This window comes from Eptatretus burgeri, chromosome 4, assembly GCF_056783735.1.
Source record: "Eptatretus burgeri isolate ZD-2024b chromosome 4, Ebu_testis_v1, whole genome shotgun sequence".
NCBI lineage: Eukaryota > Metazoa > Chordata > Myxini > Myxiniformes > Myxinidae > Eptatretus > Eptatretus burgeri.
In genome coordinates, this window is record NC_140964.1 from 130,672,951 (window position 1) to 130,687,096 (window position 14,146).

A 14,146-nucleotide genomic window follows, 5' to 3' on the forward strand; every position below is an offset into this window, starting at 1 on the left:
CGCTCTGCACAGAGTATGGTCCCAATCTCCTCTCTCTCTCTTTATTGGGCAGATTGATCATCTTCCAACACAGAAAAGAGATTTAAGGTCATTTAAAATGTGAATTTGTATTCTTAAAATAGATGCATGTTCAAGCACATAGAATTTTAATAATCATGTCGTATTGAGTACATTTTTCATGAAAGGGTTGCATCAATACATTTACTTTTCAATCAAGTTTAATTGCCAGCATTTTATTATTATTATTATTATTGTTCGTGTTATTATCATCACCCTCAAACCCATTATACTAATTTTAGAGAAATTTGCGTCGACACCGCCACACACAAGAACAGAGAAGTAAAACAACAAGATACAGACAAGTGACAGAAGTAAAAACAAGATACAACTCCATTTTTTCCAAAAAACAAGGCACTGTCATTTTGAGGGGGTAATTTATGGTCTCATTATGAAGAGGCAACCATTATATGTTTTGATTATTATGATTGCCATATACTGTCAGTTCCTGTCAGTAAATACTCAGTCAGTCAGTCAGTCAGTTCATTTCATGATTGAATATAACATTGAATATAATTGATTTAATATATAACAGTATATATCAGAGACAATAACACCAAAAAATGTCAGTTCCAGTCAGTGTATACTGTCATATATACCCAGTTTGGTATACTGTCAATTCTCGAGCCGACAATTACATGACAACTTTGACCTTATAATTTATGGTGTGTAAAGCTTTTCACACGGGTCTAATGCATGTGAAAATGTTTTTTCATCTTTCCTCTGCAAAATAGAGTTGTTAGATTATGAAAATATTGTTACGGTTCTCGGAACCATATGCATACAACACACAGGTGTCCCAAGTCAGTTATTCCATAATATACACACAGATAGATCCCTTCCTTGTGTGTAATGGGTAGACACGGGGGTGTGTCATGATGAGCTTTTAGTTAGGATTATAAATCATTTTTCTTCCCTTTTATTTTATTTCCCCTTTTATTTGACCACGGTACCTTTGTCTCGCTTACCCCCCTCGTTTTGTTGGCTACAGCGTACCAGCAACTACCCACTGGATCGCAAAGACTCGTTTTCCGAGTCAGAATCCTGACGTTCGCTGTGGCAGTTCCATCTCGGCATCTACTTTCCCACCACCCAGACACGCGTGATGTGGGCGTGATTACCAGGGTCTGGCCGAAACCCACCCAGAAAGGTGGACCACATGATGGCCTGGTCCAATCAGGATGGACTATGACGTCAGCTTCGCCATGGCTCCACCCCCAACTCCGTGATCTATAAAGGATGGGACAATCCTCAGAGTTGAGTTGGATGCGAGGGAAAGTTGAGTTTGATGCGAGGAAAGAGGGTGGAGTGGGATGTGAGGGGCCTTTGAGTGAGAAAGAAGGAAGGTTGTTGTGGATTTGAAAGGTCGAAGTGGTTGGTTTTGAAAGGGAGAAGTCGGGGTTGGTTGGATGCGAAGGTGTTCCCGCAATCCCGCTGCTTGGTTCTGCCCACATCTCGCCTCGACGGCCCGACTCCGGTCCCATCCGCAGGACCTCGACCAAGCCTCTGTCCGGACCTGCTACTGCTGATCCCTGCCTTGGACTCCGCTCTTCTCCCTTTCGAGCTCCTTCGCGGACACGATCTCCACACATGCGGCTGTGGACCAACGACACAACCTTTGACGGGTACCGCACCATGGAGTATCCCTTCCCCCGAAACGCTCAGGTACAAAAACTACAACCTCAACTCCCTCCCTTCCTGGCTGCAAAAGGGTCCCTTTTTCTTTTCATTGGGTTTATTTTGTCTGAATGTGTGTCTGAGAGTGTTGGCGTCAGCTTCAGATTATGTCTGTTCGATAAGTCTGTGGAAGATTTTTATTGTGGTAATTGTTGCTCTTATTAGTCTCGCGTTAAGTCTGCTCTGCGTCCGCTTTTATAAGTTGCTTGCATAATTGTCATACCACACCTCTCTCATCTTTCCCCTGCATAACACACCAATAAACCTTTTTCCTGTGCCACATGCTTTTCCTCGGCTATTGTAAATAAATAATTGTGGAAATGTTCCCAGCTCGTCTTTGTGTTTTGTTCCATTGGTCCAGCATGGTTCGGATCTAAATTTAGCCGGGTCCTTATTCCCGATAATCCGTTCCTTCCAGCCGGTACATCCTTGGCAGTTCCGCTCGGCTGTATCCAATCCGGAAAGGTAGTTGGTAATTGGTACTCTACCGTAGTCAGTGGAGTGATCCGGTTCGGGCAAGGCGTACTGAGGGCGTGGTTCCCCAGTAGTTGAAACCGCGTGGTTAATTAGGTAACTTGTTTCTCGACAGTAGGACCCCATGCCATGCGGTTGAGGTATTGGCGGTTGAGGTATTGGCGTCCACGGTCGGTTAAGCGACCCGCTGCGTCACGGAATTATCCGTGAGCAATGGTCTACAATTCCGGGGAGTCTGGTGGGAATCAACGTAAATTCCCCCACCTTGTGGTCGTTCTCTCTGCCAGACCCCCAGCCCGCAACAATATCAATAATCTCCTTTATGTTGAATTTTTCCATGTGTTGTACCAAATTTCAGCAGTGTCTGAATTTTGTGACCCTTTGACCAATGATCTAATTTGTGACCTCATTGAGATAGTGATTATATCGTCTGAAAGAGGGTTTAAATATGATCAATCATTACGGTAATTTGTAATCCAATGATTAAAAAATAAAATGAGTTATGCCATTTATGTTTGCTCAACCCCATAATTTTGTTGGAAAAGTGTTGGCAATGGTCACATAGAAATGTGCAATTTTTACCAAAATCACCTGGGTTGTCACTTATCAGAAAAGCATGTTTGGATTACCCAGTTGTTATGACTCCAAAAACACCGAATCAAACTTTTGCATTAAAAAACAAATGAAGTGGTCTCAGCTCCTGGACTATTGCAGAATCCTCTTTCTACCCTTTTCACCCTATCATTTGCCCTCGGTCATCTTCTATCCACTTGAAAATCAGCCATCAACACCGCATTGCATAAAAAGGGACAAAAGCTGAACCTCTTAACCCTCGCTAACTTCAAATCATCAGAAAGATCATGGAATCCATCATCGCAGTTGACATGAAATCATACCTTTTCTCCAACAACCTCCTCTCAGATCAACAATTTAGATTCACAACAGTTCACCCTGCCTTGGACATGCTTCAACTCATCCAAAATGGATGAAGGCCGTCAATGTCAGACATGAGATGGGCCGACTGTCTGGACACCGAGAACTTTTGATACACTCTGGCATCCTGCTTTGCTCTCCAAAATCTCTGCCAAAGACATCCCAGGCCAACTCCAAACATGGCTTACTGACTTCCTCTCCTCTTGTATCCAACATATGGCACTCACTAAAATCCCTTCATCTCCTCTTTCTGTCGAGGCTGGAGCACCCAAAATCAGTATTTTGTTCATAGTCCTATTCCTGATCTTTATCAGTGATCTCTCTGCCTCTTTGGGAAACCCCTTTTATCAATTTCTTGATAACTCCATCCTATGCCATGACATCCCTCATCCATCAAACAGGCAGGTTTGAAAAAAGTCATAAGTTGGTCAAACACTTGGAAAATAACTTTCAATTCTGACAAATGTCACACTCTCACGATCTCTCTGCAAATGGATCATCTGGCAAACCCTCCCATCCTCTTTCTTAAAAATTCTCCTGACGAAGTTCACTCACTCAAACTACTGGGTCTCACAATCATCTATGATCTTTCATCAGCAAACTACATGTGGGTGTTGAAGACTTTTTGCTGGGAAAGTTGAGCACTTGCGGCTGGGGGAGTAGAGGAGTAATGGCTGGGGAAGTTGAGGACTTGCGACGTGGTGGGGGATGATTTAAGCAGCGTCTTTCGGGAGCACATAGCTGCACAATATTCACTTCAGCTGGTATTGCACACATTTTACTGTTCTTTGCATAGTGTTGTGAAGTCACACATTTTACATTACGTGGAATTTCCGTGGGTACCTGCTCTTATGGTATCTTGGGAGAACGTGATAATTTTATTGTTGTTTCTCATTATAAGACTTGATGATGAAACTAGAATTTATCATGGGTTTCGCAATAAAGAAAAGTCATGAAAGCAGAAGGGCTGAGTCTGTGGTATTGGGAATGTATAATGGCACGTGATGATCGATTTTGGTCACGTGGTGCTCAAAAACAAAATTTCTCCATGTTCCTGAAGGCAACGACAGTGCAAACAATAAGGCTGCAGCAGAACAATGATTTGACTCTCCAACAACAAGCAGCTGCAAATGCGAAGACCTTGCTTGAAAAACCCAAATAACAAGCAACAACCTGCAAATCAGTGCTCAAGCACAAGTCTGCAGACTGCAAGATGTCATCCCCAATACCAACAATCGCAACCCCATCCAAGTCTGGAACTGCAACCACAGCAACCAATCCTGCAACTTCAAGTTCAGCAGGGAAGAATGTAAGAACCAATGAAAGGCAGCAACTGTATTCATTCACTCATTATTATACTTATTTTGTCGGCAGCCTTTGGCTACCGGTTTTATTTTTTTACTGGAAACACGACTGTGCCAATGTTGCAGTGCCCCCTGTATGTGAGGTCAAAATTTTGTAATTTGTTTCGGGGGTCAGCGATAGGAACAGAGGATAAATGGGGCTTCTTAGGCATCCATTCAAATGAATGGGTGAAAAGGGAAAAACTTTCTGACTCAAGCCCCAAAAACCCAAAACAAGAGTGATTTTCTCCCTCTCCCATACAAGCTAATGTTAAATTGAGACTGTCTCAAGCCCCAAAAGCTCAAAATAGGAGAATGATCTCTACCCCTTTGAGCAAATGTTCAACTCAGACTTACTGATTAAAGCACTTCTTTCCTTTATTATTTTCATTCCATTCATATTTGCCTATGTTCTACTTTCGGGAATAAATTAATTTTATTATAACATTCATTTCCATCGAGTGTAATCACTTTATCTCTTCAAGCTCAAAACCTTTGGTTTCGTAAAATGGGGAAGTGTTTTTAAAGCACAGTTGTGGTGAATATGAGTCGGGCTGCCTCGCCTGAACCAAGTCATTTCCTTTCGTTGAAAAACCATTGTTATGCAATCTTCCATTATGTCATTACGTGCTTATTTAAACCAAGTTTTGAACGAACTGAGGTGTTTTCACAGAATGGATTGTGCAGAGGAGTACTTTGACCTTACAAATCAATCGTTTTCACAAGATGACAGGTGAGATTTCACATCCAATTTTTTTGTTTAAAACTGAATTAAATCACTGTACGAGTAATAATTATTGTTTTTTTTTTCAACAGATTGTCTCCAATAAGGGCATCGTTAATAACAGGTGTGGAAAATGAATTATCTGAATTACACGACGAGTGGGTAAAAATGAACGACTTTCTTCAAGATATTCAATCGTTCAGAAGTGAACTGAATGATATTGTTGACTGGAAACAAGTACTCTCATGCCCTTTGATCCTGAGTCTAAGGTGAGAAATTATCACTTTGTCTCTGTCTTTCTGTCTCTCTGTTTGTTGGATTTGCTCGATATCCCTTATTGTCGGGTTTTCCGTGTGTGTGTGTGTGTGTGTGTGTGTGTGTGTGTGTGTGTGTGTGTGTGTGTGTGTGTGTGTGTGTGTGTGTGTGTGTGTGTGTGTGTGTGTGTGTGTGTGTGTATGTGTGTGTGTCTGCAACGCGAGGCTCCACAGCACAAACCAGCAAGCCGATTTTGATGAAACTTGGCGAACAGGTGCCATATGGGCCGGGAGTGTGTGCATTTGAGTTTCGTTGCTAAGCAACCACCCGTTGCTATGCAGCGGCCGAAAAACCACGTTCACTATTTTCAATACTTGTCCTACAGTTTTGAATGTGGAGAAACGAGACTTCGGAATTAAACACTTCGAGATATTTAGAAAATTTTACTCGAGCCGATTTTTGATTTAGGTTTTATTTTTCAAATGGTAGTTCTTCAAAAATAGGGTGTCTATTTACCGTCATTTTTTATGAGGAGTGCCAGTTGGCAAAATACGCAATAGGAAAAATCTTGCCAGGCAGAGGAACAATTGTATGTGAACCAATACGTCTTGGCAATGAATCCTCATCGGTGGATCGGTCAGAATGAAAAGCATCGTATCCAGCGCTTTTCTATCCTCGCGGATCCCTCGTCGCCTACCGGCTTGTCTCTGTCTTTCTGTCTATTTGTCTCTTGATCTCTCTCCCTCTGTCTCTATCTGTCTCTCTCTGTCTTTCTCTATCTGTCTCTCTCTATCTGTCTGTCTCTGTTTGTCTCTGTCTGCCTATTTGTCTCTATCTGCCTCTCTATCCCTCTGTCCCTATATCTCTGTCTATATCTCTCTTGAGTGTTGACTCATTATTATTATTATTATTATTATTATTATTATTATTATTATTTTTCTTCAGTTTAAACACCTGTCTGGATGAACCAAACACACAACTTAATCTTCTGGAGGAATCTGGCATGACACTCAAGACATCTGAAGCAGATTGCTGGGAAAGATCATCCATTCTGACAACTGAATATTTACCCAAAGAAGAATGTTTAATATTTTCAATCTTGATGAATTATATTTGCTTTGCTTTCAATTCTTAAATTGTTAATTATGAAAAAGAATAAAGGAGGGGTGGGTGGGGGGGGGTAGGTGCGCTCCCACCACGACCCAACATCCTTCTCATCCTACCCCACCCTCTCCCCGTGTGTGTGTGTGTGGAAGGGTGGGGGGTGTGATGAGTGGGTTGGTGGGTCAAAGGTGGGGGCGCACAGGGGGGGGGAATGAAGTGGGTGGAGTCAAAAAGGGGCGGAGTCAAAAAAAATTCAATTTACCTTTATCTTTTGTAATTACTGTGAATAAAATGAACCTAAAATCTCTTCCCCCCTTTAAATCATATACCTTATAAGTCCAAGGAACCGTATCTATTACATCAACGATTTTAAAAAGCTCATTTGTCCATTGTTTAGTTTAACCTTTTTCAAAATGAGATTTCCACCTGTATATTCTTACTATATCACCAACTTTGAACTTAGGCTTTCTGACATTAATCTCTTTTTCATATTCTAATTTTGTAAATATTTCTGATGGTTTGGTATTCGTTGAGGTGTGAATCATATCATTATACTGTTACAAATTCTGGCCCGCCTGGCATGCGAGCGATTGCGTAACTACAATCGCAACCGCGTCGCCCACCGGAGGGACAATTCAGTCGTGACCCTCCTGGAACTACCGCCAGGAGCCAGTCACGGGTGGGGCTTTAACCTTACCACGATCGTGCCAATTGCCCACCCGCGCAGGATAGGGTTGCTCGCCAAATTCGACCTACCTAAGTACCTGCGCGAGTAGTCGACCGGGTGATCGTACCTCGCCGCAGGTCGGCCCAGGACACGAACCGCTTAAGCGGTCCGTTCCGTGCTGCAGTGATAACCGAGTGGTGTTATCGCCGACCTCGATGGATCAGATTCTCTTCTTTACCCGGTTGTTCAAAACCCACTCCTAATTTATTCCGCGATTCAAGATGGCACTTTCAAAAGGGAAAAAGACAACGAACGGGATACATTTCACACAAGGACATTTATTATAACACACGTATTCAGAAGCAAGGCAGTCATGCAATTTACAAGAAAAACATAGAAAGCGTTACCACCGAATAGGAGCAATGTACAGTCACTTACACAGGTCTACTTATAGGGACATGGCACCACAGCAGTCATACAAAAGCGAAGAAAAACCCTCCCCATAGGCAGGGAGGTAGACGGGGTTCGTAAACATTTATGGCACGGGACCTGGAGGACCGAACGGGTCCCGTGAGACCGAAGGGTCTTACCCGCGCCCTCGTGGCGTGATGGTGGGCAGGTCGCGACGTCGACTCCCCACGGCCTTACGTAGCCGCGCCTGACCTCAGGCCCCTGGGATGGTCAGCGAGCTCTCTCCGGCGTTGCTGCTGGTGCTTTCACAACCCACGACCAAACAAGAAAGGACTGAAGGGCAGAAGGGGCTTCAGGACCAGAGAGAGAAGGGATGATGGACCACAGGGTGAGAGCTCATGGACCAGAGAAAGAATGATGTCGACGACCCAGACAGAGAGAGACAGAGCGAGCTCGACCCTGGCCACCAAGAGAGAGGAGCACTCGACCCCGACAGAGAGAGTGAGCCTCGTGCGCATCCACCTTATATAGCGCGGGGCTCCGCCCTTCGCTCCTTGCCGTTTTCGGTTCCACCTCCCTTCGAGAAGGTTCCCGAAAAGGGATGTTCCCTCACCCCGACCGCCTCACGCTGTTCATCCACCAATCGACGGCGAGCTGCCCTCCCCCTGCCTCCGTCACACTCCTCGGAAAAACAGGCGGGAAAAATCCGTGCGCCCATCAGAACTCTTTTGGTTCCCTTTTTCGTTCGACGGTTTTCAACGCGGCTTGTTGCTTGCGTGGAGGTTTGTTCAAAATAACAATAGAAAAAGAAAAACGGCTATCTCAAAGAGTCGCAGCCCGGTGAACACGAAGAATACCCTTTAAACAACGGTGGGGAACTATCTGCACATAAAGTTAGCGTCATAACTGATCAAAGGACCTTTCTGGTGTTGAGCAAATTTCCACAGCCGTAACAATACTTATCTACAATATCCTGAATTAAAGAAGAAGATTGTTGAGAACCGAGTTGAGTGAATTTTTTATATCGTCTCTCTTTTAAAGTGCAATTGAAGTGCTCAATAACAACCGCTTTTCCTTAATTAAAGGTACTGTCTATTGTAATGCTGTTGTTTTTAAGAAAATTCATAATGTCTTGTGAAAGAACTCTGTACCCTCATCAGTCCACAATTTTTTCGGTTTTCTCTTGTTTTTATTAAATATCTGTTGAAAGGCTAACATAAGAGTATTACCTGTTTTGTTTTTTAAAGGGACAACCCATGCATATCAACTCCTCAAATCAATAATGGTTAAAGCATGCTTCTACCCCTTATCATTATTGAGTTCAATCAAATCAGCAGACCAGATATAATCTACTTCCTTGGAATAAACCTTCCTTCTATGAAACTGTGATTATTGGTTTATGTAATTCATCAGCTAATTGTTCTTCAATCTTAATGACATCATCAGAGCCTATAAGTTTTTTTTAATTTCCAAGCCCGTTTCCATTTAGTACTGATCATCTTCTTCACGATGAACCTATCAACTATTTCTCTCAAGGTTGGATTTTTGGATCAGAGACAAATTACACAACATTTCTCTATCGGCTTCATGCTTTTCTTCCAAAGTTGTGGTATTCCCATAATCAATTACGTGTCTCATGCACACTTCATCAACTCTATTGATAGGCTTACTCCATGATTTAGGATTGTCTGCCTCATCTCATCCTTTATCCAAGTTTGTGCCTGGACCACAGAAAGACGACCCTGGTAGATGAAATTCCCCTGGTATTCCAGTAGTTGTAAATTTACTTCCTGATAAAAACTTTTTTTTATATCTCCTCCACGTTTGTGTTTGGAGATAAATTGACTATTTTTTGAACCACACACCGAACATGTACCTTTTTGTTTCACCCTATTTTTTAAATTTTACAATATGAGATATTTTTAGTATTAGTTTTCTTTTTACATTTGAGACAATAACTCATTTATTTATGAGAAAAATTCCTACAGAGTGCAAAAGCCTTTTTAGTTTCCAACATGCACATTTGAGTCTTAATTTTTAAAACATAAAGAATCCTCAGAAATGTCATCACTCTCTCCTCCATTTATTTTAGAAAAAAATGAAAAACTTTGCTTCAAAGACAATCACACCAACATCATCTATCTTATCCCTGAAAACAATGTTAATAGTCTTGTTGAAAATATTTCTGATAGACGTCAATTCTTTGTTTTCCTCCTGGGTGCGTTGAGATTTATTAACCTCCGCCACCTTCGAAGATGGATGGAGGTAACTGTTTTCACCCCTTTCTGTTTGTTTGTTTGTTTGTTTGTGAACAGTATTACGGAAAAACTCCTCGACGGATTTTGACGAAACTTGGTGGAGGGTTAGGTATGGTCCAAGGATCATGCCATTAAATTTTGGACTTTGTCCCCCCCCCCCGCCCAAAAAAATTGTTGGAGAATTTTTTTTTTTTTTTGCATTTTAACATGTTTTAAGTGATTTCCAACCCCTCCCCCAAAAATAATTGTTACCCCTCTCCCCCCCAAAAAAAAGAAAAAAAAATTTTTTTTTTTGCATTTCTACATGTTTTAAGTGATTTCCACCCCAAAAAAAATTGTTCGAGAAAAAAAATTTTTGCAACTTTTTTTTTCAACAAAATTTAGATTTTTTTTATTTTTATTTTTTTGCATTTTTACATGTTTTAAGTGATTTCCAACCCCCCCCCCCCAAAATGTTGGAGAAAAGAACTATAACTCTGTCAGCACTGTTGACATCATATTTAATGAATAAGATAAAAGGTTCACTTGAGTGACCCAGCAGTATTGGCGGCGGAGGTTTTGCACTCTCCCGAGTGCTCCCCCTCTAGTTTATTTTCTGTAATACCCCCAATGTTTTTTTTAATCTCACTGGTTTCCATATTTTTAGATTTATTTATTCTCTCTCTTTCCTCCCTCTTCTCTCTTTCCTCCTTCTCTCTCTTCTCACTTTCCTCCTTCTCTTTCTTCTCACTTTCCTCCTTCTCTCTCTTCTCTCTTTCCTCCTTCTCTCTCTTCTCACTTTCCTCCTTCTCTCTTCTCACTTTCCTCCTTCTCTCTCTTCTCACTTTCCTCCTTCTCTCTCTTCTCACTTTCCTCCTTCTCTCTCTTCTCTCTTTCCTCCTTCTCTCTCTTCTCCTTTTCCTCCTTCTCTCTCTTCTTTTCCTCCTTCTCTCTCTTCTCCTTTTCCTCCTCTCTCTTCTCCTTTCTTGTCTCAGTTTCTTCAACTCCTTCCTTGTCCCTTACTATCCTTGAATCACTTACACCCCATAGAATATCATACATCAGGATTTCTTGTTATTCCTGGATCCAAAATAATTTTTTTTACAAGAGTAAACCAATAAAATTTCTTCTGATTTTCTAAAAGAGCATTACGTTTTCTTAACTTTATAATTTTTCCATTATTTAACATTTTAATTAAATCCAAAGTTGTCGGTTTATCAACATCAGTATAAAACCAATTTTTTTATTGAAAATACCTCATTCTTATGTTGTAGAACATATTTATTAAAATACCGAATACCCTTTTCTTGAAGGTATGCTTGGACACAGAAATGATAATTTTCTTGAAGCCTTCTTGCTGTCATTTATGTATTTGAAATATATGACAGAATAATATTATGACATGAAACGCCTCCCCATCTTCCCAGAGTGAAATCATTTTGTATTTCCTAACTTATTAAAAATAATCCTGTTTTTTTCTTTTTTCGTGATGTAAACAAGGGCAAAACCACTATTATATTTACCTTTATTAAATTATTTTATTTGTTATTTACTAATCGTGCTTCCACAAAGCTCATTCTCAGCACCAAGTGGAAAATATTCTTCCTTACGAGAATGATTTAATTGTTCCAGGTATTCTAGGTGAATTTTAAATGACCAATTATACCCTAAATCATTCATATCATACCCCCATTGTTCTATTCTCATACAAACGATAAGCCTTTCTTTATAAAATTTTATTTTAATTGGAACTGTGAATTCTGAATGACCTGGAGATAAAATCAACACTTCTGTATGTTTGGAATACACAGCTGTTTTATTTAATGATATATATTGTGATAAATCACTTAATCTCACCAAGTCATTCGCATCAGTCGGGCTTGGATAATTTTTTAATTTATAAGCATTTTTCATATTAATATTTTTTTGTAATACGATATTTGTGTCGTTCAGCCTGTGCCTTTGTGTAATAATTTGATAAATCAATATCCAGTTCTTGGGATACACCAAAGATAGAACCATCTTTACCAACATAAGTCATTTATATTAGATTAAAAAGAATGTCATTAAAAAATTTAATTTTGTTGAGTTGAAATAACACATGTAGACACAATTGACCACAACACTTGGAATTGGATTCTTGGACTTGAAATGTTTGATAAACACCATTCTGTAAGAATTTTATGACTTCAACAGGTGGTGGAAGACCAAAACTATCAAAATAATATTTAACTTAACTATTAAAAATACAAACCCAATGAGAACCTTTCTCATTATTATCTTCTCAGTTCATAATAATATTCTTTGTATGTTTAGACACGTTTGTTCATTCATCCTTCATACAAATAACCACATTATGAATTTTTAAATTCTTACAATATTTGACAAGTTGTAAATTTGATGTTGTATACTTTCCAAATTCTTTCAACCACTCATCAATGCTCACTTATTTATGAGAAAGATAGAATCCATTACCCCTTGTTGTTAATTTTACACCCTCTTGTGAGATAGAAGAAAGCATATCTCCAACTAACAATCTTGCTTTATCAGGCAGACTTTCCAGTTTTTCAGCAAAATCTACAATTACACCACTTCCACTAATTTGTTTCTCCAACTCTTTGTTTTGTCTTTTCAATTATTTTTGAGCCCGGAGTTGAGCCTTCCTTTCATTGGCAGTTTTCACCGCTGTTGAAATACCACCCATCAATGCTCCAACCGCACTTAAACCATCAAATAAAGGAATTAGAAATGGGAGAATTCCTCCACTCGTCTCTCTTATTGAATATTTTTTCAACATTGGTTTTGACATTTTAATTTTAAGTGAGCCAGTATCGTTCAAGATTTTCACCTGTTCTCTTGTGAGCAAAACAGCAATTCTTACTGCTCCTTTTCTCTGAATTGCATTAACGTTAATCGTACAAGATTTTTCATTTTCAACACAAGATGATAGTTTATGAAGATTGATTTGATTAACAGAAACCACAGTTGGTACTTCACCATTAATTTATTTAACAAAAAATTATGTGAGACTAATCATAACACCATTATCTGTATTAATCTGTAATTCTGTTTCTGCCAAAAGCAAACAATATGTATCAACTTCTTCACTCTCTCCTCTTTCAATGTAGAGGGAAGTATCCACTCGATTAGACTTTAAAGTTTCCTTTTGAGCACTCAGATCAAATGCATAGATTGTATACAAACTTTTAAATGCTGTCATATCCAAAATAGTTTCTTTATTTCCATTGCTTTCACACCCCTTTTGGTGAGACTTGTATACTTCAGCATAATCATTTTTTTCCAAATTAATTTCCTATCTATCTCGTGGATAAAATGTTCCATCGAGAGAAACACGAAGTTGTTTCACCTTAGCATTATCACTCAATGCATTATTCTTATCAGTTGCAGTATCGCCATCTGGTTTTTAAAAATGATCCACAGATATCATGGCTTTCCTTCCAGAACACCCAAATTCCACGTGTAAGTGGTTTGATTCAGTGTAACGTGTTGACATCTTCTTTTAAGGTATGATACATTGAGTGGTTTCCTTGAGTTTAGTCTTCTATTCAACATCTCTTCTGTTTTAAGATTAGGAGTATATTCACGAATATACCAACTCATTTCATCACTTACAAATTTATTCTGATCAACAAAAGCACAACCAACACCAAAAAGTAGTCTATTTTCATTATAATTCCTTTGTGGTTGAAATCTAATTTTAAGACCATACAGAACTTTATCATGATCACAAAATCCAAATATACATTTAAGAGGAACTGCCACAGTAAAACTATTACCTGCTTTTGCATCATCATTATACATTCCTTTCCTTTGACTATATCCAGGGTCTGTGTTTGTTTGTTCCCTTTGACATATCAGGAATAAAACCTTCGACAGCCCCCTTTCCCATTCTATCACCGAATGAATATAGTGTAAATTTCATCATTTCAGATACAACAGAGACATAATCAACCGCTTCAACTTCTTATGTTCCAATGTACAAACGAACACTATCAAACATTTTCCATAAGAAATCATTTATGAGTGTAGCATTTGTGTTATTCCAGCCTTCGTGAATGTACATTTAAACAACGAGAAACTTTCGGATAGATTCAAATAAGTTTGTTGATTATTTATTTCAAAACCTTTTGAACCATTTGCATTCCAATCTGTTCCAGTTATTGCATTTACCTTGAAGTAATCTTCTTTTTTACTGGAGTTTGAGATGACAATGGTATCATCCAAATCATAGATACTATCAATT

At 39.5% G+C, this 14,146-nt stretch overlaps 1 protein-coding gene across 5 annotated transcripts in view; it reads left to right on the forward strand.

The window, feature by feature from the left end:
- The window catches only part of LOC147029121 (uncharacterized), a 96,325-nt gene that overhangs the window by 28,431 nt on the left and 53,748 nt on the right, over positions 1–14,146 (forward strand). The window contains exons 5-8 of one of the 5 annotated variants that reach the window (XR_015056777.1): positions 4,202–4,450; positions 5,158–5,217; positions 5,301–5,477; positions 6,409–6,611. Coding sequence is in view for 2 of the 5 variants with exons in the window: in XM_085876202.1 (XP_085732328.1) it covers positions 1,049–1,293 (245 nt within the window). In the remaining 3 variants the exon portion in view is untranslated. Of the gene's footprint in view, positions 1–1,048; positions 4,180–4,201; positions 5,116–5,157; positions 5,218–5,300; positions 6,612–14,146 lie in introns of those variants that run through there. The other 4 variants (XR_015056778.1, XR_015056776.1, XM_085876202.1 and 1 more) reach the window with 4 other exon arrangements.